Genomic DNA, 16,039 nt, shown 5'->3' with positions numbered 1-16,039 from the left:
TGATGACCCTGCTGAATTTTTTATGGAACTCTGCACAGTTTGCTGTGAGGAGGGAAAAACACCCCTGGTGTTTGAGAAGTGCTGCCCAACACTCGCTGTTCCCTGACTCTGTCCTGGTTTCCTGCTCGGGCAGCTCCTGCCACCCCGGGATGGGCACCCACCCCACACACACCTTGGCTTCCTGCTGCTCCCTCCCTCAGCAGCAACTTCCAATGCTGTTTTCCTCATCCTGCTGCTGTTCCCCTCCAGCCCTCAGCCTCCTCTCAGCCCAACCAGCACCTTTCTCCCATAAACTTCTGGGATTGTGGAGTTTTCTGTTGCTTGGGTGTCGAGTGGGGCATTAATACGAGGATCCTGTACCTCACATTTGTTTGGTTTGATGCTTTGGATTCCACCACACAAAGAGGATAAACGTTATCATGGGATGCTGTGAGGAAGATGATTGAAGTTCTTTCAAGGCTAAGTGCTTCCTGGCACTGCTTCCCACAGCAGTGGGGAGCACCCAGGCTGGAGACACAGGGAATGCACAGCCTGGGAATGATGCATTTGGATACCGAGAGTCTGTGTCTCCGCAGTGTGAAAAATGCTGCTTGTCATGTCCTCAAATATTTATGGTGAAGCCTGAGGTATTCCCAGCCCAGCCAGTGAAGAGTAATGATTGTTCCTGAGGTTTACTCAGCTGCAAGAACCTGGTGTGGAGAGGCACCACAGGGCCTGGGGGGGGGTTTCCTGCTCAGGTATTGCTCTGTCCTGGGATGTGCAACACCTACCTCGTGTCTTCTGAGCCCACCTGGGGTAAGAACTGCAGGCAGAGAGGTTGAATGGATGCAGCACCTTTGTGACAGCAGAAGCCTAGCAAGGGATGGAGCCACAGGCTGTGCTGGCACCCTGCAGGGGAACAAGGGGTAGGGAAAAAGGGCTTTCATTCTTTAATTAATTTAACCCCTGCTGCAGTCTGTTTGGAGCAATCTGCAGCATGGATGCTCTCTGGGCACAGCCCCATTAAACACTCTCCCAGATCCCTGGCTCTCAGTGCTGTCCCTCGTGTCCCTGAGGCTTTTGTGGGGGGAGCACAGCCCCATCCTGCCCTCACTGCCTCAGTGACTTGCTCAGTTCCATGACAGGTTTTCCCACCCTGAGGATTTGTGCCAGATTGGGATCATAGAACTCCAGCCTGCAGGCCATGCAGAGACCGGGGAAGAACGAGCCTGATTAATTTGTCATAACGGCAAAGTGTTCTTCTGTCCTCCTTCCCCTCATTACAGGGACAATCATTCATTTCCCTGCAAATTTGTTCCCAGTTCCAGTTACCTGCTGCGATCTGACTTTGCCTGGTGTTAATTATTTGCAGCAGAAGAGCTGCATCATGGAAAGATATGAGATCCTGCTTGCTTTCTCCTTGCTTTTAGCCTTTTCCAAGGCCATGCTTTAAAAGAAGGGGGAAAGACAGAAGAAAAAAACTCTCCATTTTTTTCCTTTTTTCTTGCTCATCACTCTTCCTAACAAAGCCATTGCTGCAAACATGAAATGTGGGAGAAGGAGGTGTTTGTCTTGCAGGAGATGTGGGGAGCAGTGACTTTCCACGTGAGCTCCATCTCACCGAGTTAAATGTGGGTCCTTTGCTCCTTTTGTGGGTTTGGTTGGTACAGGAGTGCTGGACTTTTTTTTTGCCCTTCTGCTAAACCACAATGGAAATTAAAGCCTGCAATATAGGAATGGTACACAGGAGACCTAAATTTGAATTTCCTGGGGCTTCTGCTTTGACTCAGGGGCGGAAACTTTCTGAACAGAGCCAGAGATTCAGCCAGCAATTGTAACAGGATGATGCTGGGAGATAAATGGTGCTTTTGAGCTCTTTTTTCTTGCTTTGCTGCTGCCTCCTTGCTGCTGTGGCACTGGCAGCTATTCAAATCAGATTAGGGGCAATCAAAGTAAAATGGGCACAAGCCAGAACTTAAAGACAAAAGAAAGAAGGAAGATGAATTGCAGGCTTCACCTCTGTGCTGTTCCTCTTCTCTTTCTAGAAATACAAGACATATCCCATATCTGGCTTGCATTTGAAGCATCTCCTTGCTGTGCTGAGTGATAAAAGTGGCTGTGAAGCCTGGCTTGGTGCTGAGATCAATCCCTGGGTGATGCTTTCATCCTCCCTCAGCTGGCTGAGGAGAGCTGTGTGTTCCACCTCTTTAGAGCAACGAGGAGGAAGCAGAATCTGCTCTGTCTGTGCAGGATTGATTGAGCCAGTCCTTACTCCTGAGCAGGATATTAGGATGGGTTCAGCAGCTCAGCCAGCTGGCTCTGTGTGTTTGGGCTCAGTCTGGACATGATCATGCCCAGTGGGATCTTGGCTGGCTGTAATTCCAGGTGGGATACAAGCATAGAACATATTTCTTTGGGATTTTGTGCAGCAGATGAGACAGCCTGGGGTGGATGATGAGCCACAGAGCTCTGTCATCTCAGCACTAAGAAATCTCTGTCCTTCTCTGGGCTTTCCTTGTTTAATAGCAAGGTTCAAAACTCTGACTTCTCAGCAAACTGCCTTTATGGGCAGGAAAACAACATCTTACAGGCACCAAATGTCACCAGCACAAAGAAATCCTAAAGAAATTACAGCTTCCAGGTGAATCAGCTGTTTGGTTTCGCCTCATTCCAGCAGTTTTGGGTGCTCTCCCTGTGCCCCTGAGGTTTGCTTCCTTTCACCTCCCTCAGAATTTTTTCTTGCCCAAATGAGGTGCATTTTCCTGCTTTTTCTTTGTGTCCCACGTGGGTTAAACCCCATCAAAAATCAATGTGCTTTGTCTGTGTTTGGTGGTGCCCTGGCCCTGATTTTGAGAGGTATTTAAAACCAGTGATTTAAATTACCCTCTTTTCTATTCATGTTTTCAGATCACTAAGTCAGAGGCAGCAAATGATTTTGAGTTCTGCCTGCAGGTTTCTCTGCATTTGAGGGTTTGGGCTGGGGGTGAGAACAGCCACACCTTACCTTGTCCTGAGCTCCTCCTGCTCCTTACTGTGGTGAAGACACCTGATGCTGTGGGAAAGAAATCAGTGGCCTGGCTGATCTCATTTATTTTCCAGCCCTTCTGGGTGCCAGGTGCCAGTTCTGGACACAGCTGAGTCATGTCCTCATGGATTTGCATCATCCCAGCTTTGGGCCACGATGCCTCATGTCCAGGCAGCTGGAAAATGCCCTGTTTGTCTATTTACTCCTGGATGTGTCCACATTTTTCTTTCCTAAGCCAAGTTTCTAAACTCTAACAGTGTATTTCTAACTCCCCAGCATCCTCCCAGGTTTGTGCACTGCAGGGAATGATGCTCTCCCTCCTCTCCCCACCCCTTCCCCCTGCCCCTCACCTCCTGTGTGCTGCTGTGAATATTCCAGCCCCTGCTGAGGCTGTTTTTCCTCCTCTCCTTCAGGAGTTTTAGGGAGAAACCCCGAAGGTTGGTGCCTCTGAGGTGGCTGACCTGTAGGACATCATCCCTGTAGGGTTTTTATTCTCCTGCTGCTGCCTCCCTGCCAGCCCTCCAGGCTCTCAGAGCTGTGTTGTGGGCTGAGTTTTGCCCTTTCACCTCTGAAAGAGTCCAGAGAGTCCCTGGTGATGATGAAGTGCAGCTTGTTGAAGGAAAATGCTTCAGGAATTGAGGGAAGTTGGCGTCCCCTGTCCCTGCTCAGCCCCCCAATCTTTGCCCCCTCAGCACCCCCAGATGCTCAGCAGGTCCTCAGGCTCTTCCTTCATCCTCATCCAGGACACTGAGCTCCTGCTTTTCTCTCTTCCCACTCCCATCTCCCTCTTGCACCCTCTCCATGGGCTCTCTCCCTCTCTTTCTGCTGGACTCCCTCACTGCCCCTGCCTTTCAAAGAACAGCTTTGCAGAAGGTAAAATAAACGTTTAGCACAGCCAAGGCTTTGTGTCCTGGGTTGCAGAAACAGTCGCAGTCAGAAAAGTGTTGGGTTTTTTTGTTGCATCCTGCAGAGGATTCCCCTTATAAAGGGTTTAATGTTCTCCAGGAACACCAAACACAGAGATCTGAACCTGCAGAGCAAATTCATCTCCTGGAGGAAGAATCTGCTGGATGCTGATGTGTTTTGTGAGGGAAATGTTAGGAATATTTACTGGATCAGATCCCGGTGGAATGAGCCCCTCCAGGGGCTTTTCAGGACCGTGTGAGGTAGAAAACAATCCCATAGGTATTGCAGGACCTACAGGACGGCAGGAGCACGGGGAGGGTTTGCTGAGCAGGAATCTTCCTACCACATTGGTGTAACTGGCTTCACCCAAACAGCTGGAATTCGGCTGGATCAGGACAAGGTGTCAAACCACAGCATCAAAAACACACCCGGGAGGGAGAGGAAAAACGAACTGAAGGCTCTTTCTCCATTTCTTTCTCACAGCTGATTAACCAAAATAAATGGTAGGAAATGAGCCTCCACCCTTAAAACGCAATGAATGTCTCTGCTTGGCTGTGGATGCTCTCAGGATATCGGGAAGTGTTTGATCCCCGCCCTGAGCTCTTCCCCTGAGGGGCTCTGCAGGATCTTCTGAGTGATCCTAAGCCCCTGAGCAGGTGGTTGTATCTGCCAGGAGCACAAGAGATGTGGTTTCAGGGGCAGGTGCAGACAGCACCGCATTCATCTCCCCTCTCTTATCATCCAGCATGTCCGTGTCTGGGGTGCTACAAGTGCCTCTTCTTATCTCCGCAGTCCCTCTGCAGCCTCGCAGGGAAATTCCTACCTCGGTGTCGCTCCCGCCGAAAGCTTAGCGGAAAATAGGGGATAATGGGCACTAAGTGTGTCGGGAGGTTCTTTCTTTGCTGTAAAAGGGGTGGACTGAATCAGACAGGAATTTTTAAGCCTTTCCCTCTCCCCACCCAGGCAGCCCCGGCAGCACAACCCAGGATTTTGTGCCCCTGCTCCTCTTGCAGCACGTCTGTGATGCTGCTCTGCCTCTCGCGTGGCAGCCAGAGGAGCTGCTGTTTTCCACCCTCTGTTTTCCATCCTCTGCCTCCAGCCCGTCCCTCCCCGTTCCTGAGGCTGTGGGGGTTGCTCAGCAGGCTGCTGACAGCTCTCGGATCCATCCTCGGGCGCCGCTCCACGTCCCACAGCCGAGCTCACACCCCAGGCCTCCCGTCCGGGCCAATTTTTGTGTCTCCACCTGGAGAAGTTGGGTTCGGCCCCTGAGTAATTCAGTGGAACATCTGCAGTCCTGGCTGGTCCCTGTGCCAGCAGCTCACCCACTTGCAGGGTCTGGCTCCCGTCCCGGCTCCTCTCCACCCCCCGGGGCTGGATTTCTCCAGGCAGGACCGTGGCCCAGGATGTCACATGTCGCCCGGGCTCAGCTTTGTGCCTTGCTTTGATGTGCTTGGACTGGAGACGAAGTCAACCCTAAAACTGGTTGCTTTATTTATATTTTAAAGACTTCAAATTCGAAAAGTTCTCCACAGCTGCTTTCCAGGAGCTGCTGGCGAAGACCTGAGATCTAAAACCGATTTCCCCCCCCCCTCAATTTATTTTTAAGACTTAAAATTCTAAAACTTCTCGACAGCTGCTTTCCAGGAGTCACTGGCAGAGCCCTTCCAAGATCCGCGCAGCTTTCTGTTCACTCCAAACGCTTCAGATTCAGCGGCTGAAGGCTCTTCTCCCCTTTTAAGACCTGAGATTTCAGGAGCTCACAAGAACGTGTGATTATTGGGAACGAGGAGCTAATTATCTGTGTTGTTATTCCGAGTCGCTAATCACCAGCACGATTAGTGGGAGCGGTGACAGCGCTGCTGTATCATCTCTCTCGGCCTCTTCCCCGGCAGCGGGAAGCAGTTTGTCTGCTTTCGAAGCGGAAAACCCGACTGGCAGAGGTTTAATGATGTGATTAGACTGGCAGGAAGCTGCTGACGCCTGTGCCACCAAAGCCAAGACCAGGAGATGCTCCATCCCAGCTCTCTGCTGTCGTGTAGGGAGGTTAATCAGAGACTCAGGGGATGAAGATTGGCGTTTGTTTATTTTTTTAATCCCTCTGGTTGCTGTGACAATATTTTTGGTTTAAGACCAGCACGGATAAAGGACTTGTAAGAATTAGTTCATAACGTTCACTGACCCTGCTGGTTACTCGAGAGCTGATTGTGCCTCTTCTGTGGCTTGGGGGGCTCTTGAATTGCCCTGAAGTGGCTCTTTCAGTGCATTTTTACACTGAGATTTATTTTCCTCCTCCACCCACCACGGTGATAAGCAACAACCATCCATTTTCCGGTGACATTAAGCACCGACCCCTCTCGAGAAGATAAATGTGACACACTGAGCTCCGCTGGCTGCCGTGTGCTTTCCAGGATGGATGTCCTTCCTTTGGATCCTGTTTGTTCCCTGACAGATACTGTCACAGAGGAGCTGGAAGGCAGCACAGTCACCCCCCAGCACCTCGTGCTGCTGTGCTGGGCAGGAGCACTGACCTTTCAGCTCTTCATGCCCAGCTGGACACGCTGGAAGATGAACATTTTGAGGGCTTTTGGGGCTTTTTGGGTGATGAGAGCCAGGGATGAGAGTGGGTGAACCATAAAATCATGGAATGGTTTGGGTGGGAAGGGACTTTAAAGCTCATCTTGTTCCACCCCCTGCCATGGGCAAGGACACCTTCCACTATCCCGGGTTGCTCCAACCTGGCCTTGGACACTTGCAGGGATGGGGCAGCCACAGCTTCTCTGGGAAACGTGTGCCAGGGCCTCCCCACCCTCACAATAAACACATTCCAGAGTTGGCTAAAGGATGGAAGACCAGCTGTGAAGAAATTCCTGCATATTTCTGCTCAGGTTTCCTTTCTGGTGATTTGGGAGATTTTTACAAGTCAGTGACATAAATAGGAATTATGCTGAACAGAAAAGGGAACTTATTTACTGCTCCCAAACATTCCCAGGGGACTTTCTGTGTTTTCATTTTCAGCTGGCAGGAAAACTTCAGTTAAAATACTTTCAGATTAAATATGGCATTTTGATACAATTCCCCTCCTCCTCCTCTCCCCATCCTTTGAATGTGTTCTGGAATTTTGTTGAAGAGCTCTCAAATGGAAAATCTGGGAGCAAAGAGGGACTATTTCAGCTCCTGAATGGTGATGAATGTAGGGGAAGAGACACACATTTTTATTAATACATTTCATATACAAAACAGGTTTTTAACAAGTTCCAGCTTCACCAAACTTCTCTCCCATCTCCTGGAGACAGGAGAAGGAAGAAGTGATGCATCCTTTTACCAGGAAGACCCTACATCAGGACCCTCCAGTCTTCAGCCTGGATGATTTTGCTACAGCTCTGTACCCTCAGAAGGAATTCAGTGAGCAGGGAGTCAGGGTATTGTCTTCTCCTGGAAATTACCTGGGAATTATCTTCCCAGCTTCCACAGCTCCAATGCCTGGACAAAGAACTGGACAAGCTCAAGCAGTGGCCCATGGGAATCTCATGAGGTTTAACAAGACCAAGCCCAAGGTGCTGCACCAGGTTGGGGCAGCCCCTGGATCAATCCAGGCTGGGGATGAGCAGATGGAGCAGCCCTGGGAGAAGGTCTTGGGGGTGCTGGTGGGGGAGAGGCTGGACATGGCCCAGCCCAGAACCCCCCATGCCCTGGGCTGATCCCCCAGCGTGGGCAGCAGGGCAGGGGGGGATTCTGCCCCTCTGCCCCTCAGGTGAGACCCCCCTGCAGAGCTGCTCCAGCCCTGGGGAACAGCACAGCAAGGACATGGAGCTGCTGGAGTTGGTCCAGAGGAGGCACCAAGATGATCAGAGGGCTGGAGCAGCTCTGCTGGGAGGAAAGGCTGGGAGAGTTGGGATTGTTCAGCCTGGAGAAGGGAAGATTTGGGGTGACCCAATTGTGGCCTTGCAGGACATGAAGGGAGCCTAAAAGAAAGATGGAGAGAGACTATTTACAAATGCTGGAGTGACAGGACAAAAGAGAATGGCTTCCCACTGACAGAGGGTAGGGTTAGATGGGATATTGGGAAGGAATTCTTCCCTGTGAGGGTGGGGAGGCCCTGACACAGGTTGCCCAGAGAAGGTGTGGCTGCCCCTGGATCCCTGGAAATGTCCAAGGCCAGGTTGGACGGGGCTCGAAAAAACCTGGGATTGTGGAAGGTGTCCCTGCCCGTGGCACGGGGTTGAACAAGATGATCCTTAAGGTCCCTTCCAACCAAAATAATTCCATGATTCTGTGAATGCCAAACCTGCCAGTTCCAGGGAGCAGGAGGGGGCAGTTCCCCACTGGTGGCTTGTGAGACACATATGTGGCTGTGCAGAAACTGCTGAAGGTTTTCAGCTTCTCCCAGTTCCTCCCTCACCTTCCCACACATTTAAAGCACAGGCCATTCACTTAAGGGTTGGACTCAGTGATCCTTGTGGGTCCCTTCCAACTCAGGATATTCTGTGATTCTGAAATATAAAGTTGTGATTAAAGGGACAAGTCCTGGGGAGTTTTACTTTCCTTAGGCAGGATTGGAGCTGGCAGAGGATGAAAAGCTTTGCAAGGAAAGCTCTTCTTTCGCTGCTCCTGAGGGGTGAGGGAGCAGTGCCATGGCTCATCTGCTGTCCTTTCTGCCCAGAGGGGTCCTCCAGGAAACTTCCTACCAGGTGTTGCCTCCTCCTCTGGGAAGTTTGTGGTGACGTGAGCCTGTAACACATTAAACGTGGCCCCTCCACGCCTGGAAATTCAAATGCATGTTGTCACCTCGTGCTGTCTGATCTCCTTCCTGCTGCTCCAGGGGGAAATCAACACTCAGAGAAGGTCCATGGCCCCAACCAGCAGGCACTGAACCAGAAATGAGAACATCAGAAAGGGAGGTGGAGAAGAGTGCCCGGGCTGACACGCGCAGGGTCCCGAACGGCCTCGCAGGGATGTGCTGAATGCCAAGGAGGAGCTGCTGGTTCAGAGCCGTGTTTTCACTTCCTCTGTTCCAAGGATGGGGTCGTGGGCTGTCCTGTCAGGTGGGGGACAGGAAAGGGGAGTCAGGAGACTGGGATGTGCTGCCAACATCGAGACAAGGGCTCAGCTGATGGCAGCTCTCCCATCGGTGGCTGTGCCGTGTGGTCGGTGCTGAGCCAAGTTCTCCTCACAGTCCCCTCTCCCGGGTCAGACAGTGCTGCCAAACCAAGCAAAAGTGTCACCTCTGTAGACTGGGAATGTAAAGCTGTGTCTGGCACTTGGAGCTCCTTTTCCCCCCATTCCTTCCTCCCATCTCCTGCTCCTTCCTGGCTTCTGAGAACATTTGTGTGTTGATCACACGAGATTTTAGTCAAAATCTGTGGTTAACTACAGGTTTGCAACAATTACCAGTTAACTGATGACATCAAGGACTCATCATCGAATGAGTGAGGTTCTGGAGTACCTGAGGGACAGAATCCTGATCCCATTTTAACCACAGAGATAAAGGCTCTGTGAGAGTCACTCCAGTGTGTGCCCAAAGGGAGGGGCTGCAGAGGCTGGCTCAGAGCTCTATGAATGGCAGATGGGCACGTACATCTTCACTTGGGGCATCAGAAACTTCCCAAAGGTGACAGGAATTAGCCTGGGGAAAGCCCCAGAGTGAGTTGTCTTGGCTGGTGGCTGTGCTTTTGCCTCAGCATCGTTTCAAACTGGGCAGCAGGATGTACTTGGATGTGATTATTGCAATGGTTGGGTGAACCTTCCTTTCTGAATTCCCTGTGCAGCCCTGTTCTAATAATTTGATACCAGATACTTGCTTACCATGTGATTTTAGCAAATAGCAGGATCATTTTTACCCTCAACATAGAGAATCTGAGCTACTTCACCTCAACCCCAGAGCACCCAGCCTCACTTGCAGCTCCTGTTTCTCACAGACATCTTAAGCCTGGGAAAAATGAAAGGCTGCCATTGGAAAAGCAGATCTCTTCACAGGAGTGCTGATATCTCTGTGACTTAATCTTGTGCTTCCAGGGGAAATTCTGCTGTGGAGAGAGATGGATTTTAGTGCTGAGGATAATAATTGGTGTTGTATGACTGGCTGTGCACCAGGATCTCCTTGCAATGGCTGTGGTGTGGCCACAGGGCACAAGAAACATGTGCACAGGGCAGTTGGCAGGTTCTTTCATGATGTGAGAGGCAGAGAAGCAATCTTCCAGGTTCTTTCAGGGTTTGAGAGGCAGAGAAACAAACTCAATTGAGCTCCAGTCAAGTCATATTTTGTCGGCTGTCGCTTGCTGTGGTTTCCACTCACTGCTGTTGACTTCACAAGCTTCATGAACACAACCTGAGAGGCTGAAGGAGGGCTGTGTGTTTTCCATGACCGCTGGTGACAGGTGCTTTCCTCTCTCTTGCCTCTCCACAGTGAATTTGCCAAAGAACGGGAGCGGGTGGAGAACCGCCGAGCTTTCCTCAAGCTCCGCCGGCAGCAGCAGATCGAGCGGGAGCTCAACGGGTACCTGGAGTGGATCTTCAAAGCAGGTAAGGCCAGAGACCTCCTCACCTCGCTCTTGTGGCCAGTAGAGCCTGGTGGTGAGGGAGGACAAAGCCCCAGAAGCAGTCCTGGGTGTGGTTGGCCGTGGAGGGAACACAAGGCTGGAGAGGGCCCAGCCAGCGCTTGGTTTTTTAGGGGGATTCTTTATGAGCACTCCACTAAAGTTATTGCAGAAGATAACTTCAGTTATTTCTGAGCACTCCCACTAAAGTTATTGCAGAAGATCTCAGTCTGGTTAAGCAAAACTGAAGGAGCTGAGCCAACTTCCTTTATTGCTGAGATCAAAGCAATTGTCTTAATACAGCATAATATAAAAAGTGATACAGCGCCCAAAGTCTCCACGGTGGGGAAACTGTTCCTCTCTATGAGTCATTTCTATTTTATTTACTTTCCAGCACAGCTGCTTTACAAGCCTTTCTTGCTGGGATGGTAAAATACACCCCAGTGTCATTTTTATGAGCTACAGAGCTCACTTGCATGAAACTCCCCCCAGCACATATTAACATTGCTTTATAACCATTATATCTGAACATTGCACTTTATTGCAAGCCCTGAGCAACTTTAACAAGGACCCAGACACACCCATTTAACAAAAAATAGCCTGCTTTGCTTTTCCTTTGATTGCCAATAATCTTTCTGCATTATACAGTAGCTTATATTGATCATATAGTCCTCATTTAACCACTGTGCAATTCTTTCATGCAGCATCAAGGAAATTGGGGGTAATTTCCTCCTTGCTTGCTTTGCTGAGAAGCTGAAACACCTGAGTAAGGTGAAAACCCCTTTTGAAACAATGATGGAGAGAAAAAGAAGTGGTGGTTTCTCAAACAGGCTGTGAGGTGGCTTTGTGGACAGACCAGCTCCTTCCTTGCCCTTTACAAACGGGGAGGCTGAGGGCCAGAGTCACACAGTGACTCACCTGACATCAGCTGATAGACCTGGCAGAGCTCAGAAAACATGGGTTGGCACCGTGTTCAAACCATGCCATCACTCCTGGCCATGCCATCACTCATCCTGCTGATGCCAGGGGCCTGCTGGGCTAAAATGTGCTTGTGTGGCCACAGCAACTCACTGCAGCATCAGCTGCATGAACCAGGGACAAACCAGAGCATCCTGGGGCTGTTCTAGATGGCCCTTGTTTGCAGTTACAGTCTCTGTTTTATGTGGGTGACAGTGTTTGGAAGAACATATTCACCTGGCTCCTGCTGCTTTGCTCCTTCTTCCTCCTCTGAGGGGCTCGTTGTGCCCAGGGAATGTGCCCTGCTGTGGGTCCTGGTACCTTCCTGAGGGCAGTGATCACAGAATCACAGAATCTGCTGAGCTGGGAGGGACCCACAGGGATCATCCAGTCCAACTCCTGGCCCTGCACAGGCCCATCCCCAAGAGTCACACCCTGTGCCCCAGAGGATCATCCAAACTCTCCTGGAGCTCTGGCAGCCTTGGTGCTGTGCCCACTGCCCTGGGGAGCCTGGTCAGTGCCAACCACCCTCTGGGGGAAGAACCTTTGCCTGAGATCCAACCTGACCCTCCCCTGGCACAGCTCCAGCCATTCCCTGGGTGCTGTCCCTGGTCCCCCCAGAGCAGAGCTCAGTCCCTGCCCCTCCTCTGCCCCTCCCCAGGAAGCTGGAACTGCCATGAGCTCTGCCCTCAGTCTCCTCTTCTGCAGCTGAACACCCCAAGTGCCCTCAGTGTCCTCCCCCGGCTCCAAATCAAGGCCCTTCCCCATCCTCATTGCCTCCTTTGGACACTCTCTAATGGCTCAATATATTCCTTATTTTGTATATTCACCCCAAGCTGCCCCAGTATTGAGGTGAGGCTGCCCCAGGGCAGAGCAGAGGGGACAATCCCCTCCCTGGTGCCCCCAGGACAGGTTTGGCCCTCCTGGCTGCCAGGGCACTGCTGACTCAGGGCCAACTGGCCACTGACAACGACCCCCAGGGCCCTTTCCCAGCATTGCTTTCCAACCTCTCATTCCCACTCTCTCCGTACATCCAGGGCTGCCCCATCCCAGAGGCAGAATCCGACACTTCCCATGTTGAACTTCCCAGGGTTGGTGATTCCCAGCCCTCTGGTTTGCCGAGGTTTCTCTGCAGATCTGGGCATGAGCTCTGACAACCGGGCCAGAGGGGAAAACTGAAGCTTTCAAATGTAAAAGAGGACGAAGTAGCCGCTGTTTATGTGGTGGCTCAAACCCATTATTTCCTGCACAAAGTGACAACTGCGTGCCAGTTTTATTGTCAGGCTTCTATTACCTGGGACTGTTCAGCAGCAACTGCCCCCAGCCAGGCAGCCACTCCTCATTCTGGGATTCTGGAGGAATCAGAAAAAGAATCATTCGCTTTCCTTTCCATTTATCATTTGTCTCCTCATTGTTTTCAGCGACCTCAAATTCAAATTAATGAGTGGTTTGTGCAGTGGCTGGAGCAGAGTGCACTGTGGTTCTTGGTTTAATGCCACCTTACTTAAAGGGTCCTGTGATTTTTGCTCTCTGAATCCTGGTTTCCCATCTTTAAAATAAAGAGGACAATTCCCTTACAGGGACAAAGCTTTCATTTAGGTGCCTGTTTTGCCAAGAAGAGCCATGCAGGGATCATCATGCAGATACCATCAGCTGAACTTGAGTTAAAGTTGAGCTGGAAAAGTTATAAAATGTACAATCAATCCCTGCTCCAGCTTTGCATCCCTGTGGGAATGGTTGGCTCTTCTATTTCTGTTGCCAGGGCTGAATAAATGCCACAGCAACACGGAGTAAAACTGCTGTAAAATGCACATCTTTTGATTTAGTTTAATAACACAAGATCCAGAAGGTTTTGTAGAACAGGGAAGTGTGTGCAAAAGAGCTGAATCAGGGAATAATAAAAATACTGTGTAAAGGCATTGTTGAAAATACAATAGGAATATAAAAAAGCTTCCTAGTACAGCTGAATAATAACAGTAATTAAAATCAGCTTAGCAGCGTTAATAAAATCTTTGGATACCAAATGCAGTGTGAAGGCAAAGCAGAACAGGGAGTGGAGTGTTTAGAATTCAGGCTCTGAAATTTGGGACTGTGCAGCCGACAGGGATTTCCCAGCTCTGTTCTGAAGGCCGGGATTTCAGCTGGGAAAGGATCTGGAATTTTCAAACCGGATCATTGTTCTTCCTTGTCCAGGACTGTGGTGGAGGAAGCAGGACAGAAATCTCCTGGCCCAGCCCCAGGCAGGGAGATGCAATAAAGGAAAGAGCAAAAGTCTTGGTGTTCTGCTCTGAGGGAACTCTGGAGGGTTTTCTTATTATTGTGTGAATATGTAATGGTTCTTAAATCCTTCCCATCCTTGACCTCCTTGACTCTTGTAGCAAAGAGTTCCACATGTTAACAGTTGGTTTGATTTGAAAAAATAAACCAAGTCACCAAACTGTGTCCTGCTCTCAGTTTAAATCCTTTCTGCAGGGAGAGGAAGAGCTCAGGAGTGCACTTTGTGCTTCTTTTAATTACTTTTTTTTCTTTAATTTCCCTCTACCTTGTGTCCTCTTATTTTCTCTGCTCCAGAGCACACAGAACCAATCTGCTCCATCCCTTCTCTTCCCATGGAAGGTTCACCAGACTTCTAATACTTATAAGAACCTTCCTGAGCATTTTGGTTGCTTGTTTTTTCTCGTTTATTTTCGATGCAAGGTAGGAAGAGTGAAAAGCTGCATTCCAGTGGTTTATCAAATGGCATCTCAATACTCAGATTGTTTCTGCTCTGTAATATTTGACATATTCTGAGCAGTTGCTGGGGCTGGAAAGGCCTTGGCCTTGGTAGTGCTCAAGTTTTTACCCCAAGGGTTGTAACTGGTTTAAGACCAAGTATGTGAGTGACTAAAATCACTCCATCTCTACACTACCTCCTGTTGGTCAACAAGGATTTTAATTTAACATCATGTTTATCATTTATTGACCACTCTGAAGTGTCTTTAATGTTTCTCACAGCCTTCTCTGTCATTTGAATTATATTATCACAGAATCACAGACTGGTTTGGGTCGGAAGCTCCATCCAACCTTGGACACTTCCAGGGATGGGGCAGCCACAGCTTCTCTGGGCAACCTGTGCTGGGGCCTCCCCACCCTCACAAGGGAAAATTCATCCCAATATCTCATCTAAATCTACCCTCCTTCAGTTTAAAGGCAATTGTGCCTTTCAGAGGAATTAAACAGAGGTGAAGCCAAGCAATGTAATCCATGCAAATGATTTTGCCACCACTTTCTCCAATAAACTCCTCAAAGCTGTGACATCCATTAGGCTGTCATGCTGCATTTCCAACCAGAAGATCTGTGCACAGAGTAAAGAGCTTATAAGCCCACAAATATTCTTTTGAAGATGTTTCTCTTATCTTACAAGGACATGCATCAGTTTGAAAACACTCTGCTCAGAAGTCTTTCAGTTCAGGGCTAATCAAGTCGTGTGTCTTTTGCATTTTAATTCTTTCCAGCTCTTTCCCCCAGCACTGATTCAGAGGGTTTCCCTTGTCTTGGAGTCACAGGCTGTGGGAATGGTTTCACCTCTCTCTCCCAGCCCGCTGTAACTTCAGTGCTGCCCCTTGACATGACAAAGCTTTATGAATTTTCAGGTTTCTTGAGAAGAAACAGAGCAACAAGTCCTTTGATCCAGGTGGGAAAAGACACCTACACCAACGAGACACATGTGTGAGATGGCAAAGAGTGATAATTGCCAGAAAGACAAATTAGATTTCCCCATGAGAGTGTGGCAGCTTTATGGACACATTTAAGGGCTGCATTATTATTAATTTTTTTTTCTCCTTACCAACTCTGACAGTTAAAGTCAGTTTTTCTTCCTTTTTTTTTTCCTGACTTCTGTTGAACTGAGTTATCTGAACCAACAATGTCCTCTCTCCCCATGCCAAAGGGAAGGAGAAGGGGCAAAACGTTTCTCTGCTGCTCTGCCTGTGTTGTTCACCTTCCAGTTCCTCAGTGCCAAGTTTTTTATTTCCAGTCCTTCCAGTACTTAATGACCAGCAACTCCTGTCACTGCTGAGACACCTCTCGTTCTGACATCCTGGTGAAACCTTTGTCTGGAAGCTCCAAGTGGTTGATCTGACACCATCCCTTTGTGGAATATTTCTTCTAATGTAGAGTCACTGGTTTGGGATGTTTTTCGGGCATTCCAACTACCCTTTTCCAGACTTTGTGATGACTAAAGGCAAATTCTGATCCTCTGTGTGGTTAAACTCCCTCCTAGCAGTGTTGAGTGTCCTGCTGAGCTGGCTTTTTAGCAGGTCCTAAACACCACGGGAAGCCCTTCCAGGGTGGATGTGTTCCTTGGGATTCCCAGAGGATTCAAGGCACACAGGAGTGATTATGAAAGGAGAGAACCGGGGGGCAATGGGGCTGGAGAGCTGGGATTGAGGGAATTTCATCAGTGGAACCTGGGGTTGTAAAGGCAACAGTGAAACTGTGAGATGTGCCCGTGGATGGAGATATGTCCATGGATGGAGATGTATCCATGGGAGGTGTGTCCATGGATGGAGATGTGTTTATGGATGATGTTTCCATGGATGATGTGTCCCTGGATGATGTGTCCATGGATGGAAATGTGTTTATGGATGGAGATGTGTCC

At 49.6% G+C, this 16,039-nt stretch overlaps 1 protein-coding gene across 1 annotated transcript in view; it reads left to right on the top strand.

Moving 5' to 3' along the window:
• The window catches only part of LOC113950376 (voltage-dependent N-type calcium channel subunit alpha-1B-like), a 162,088-nt gene that overhangs the window by 139,750 nt on the left and 6,299 nt on the right, over nt 1–16,039 (top strand). The window contains exon 8 of the mRNA XM_027650180.1: nt 10,314–10,429. Within this exon, the coding sequence (XP_027505981.1) occupies nt 10,314–10,429 (116 nt within the window). The remainder of the gene's footprint in view (nt 1–10,313; nt 10,430–16,039) is intronic.

The sequence above is a fragment of the Corapipo altera genome, unplaced genomic scaffold, assembly GCF_003945725.1.
Source record: "Corapipo altera isolate COAL_440 unplaced genomic scaffold, ASM394572v1 268, whole genome shotgun sequence".
In the NCBI taxonomy this organism is placed as follows: domain Eukaryota; kingdom Metazoa; phylum Chordata; class Aves; order Passeriformes; family Pipridae; genus Corapipo; species Corapipo altera.
Note: the sequence above shows the minus strand (reverse complement) of the source record. Positions and strands in the feature narration are given on the sequence as shown.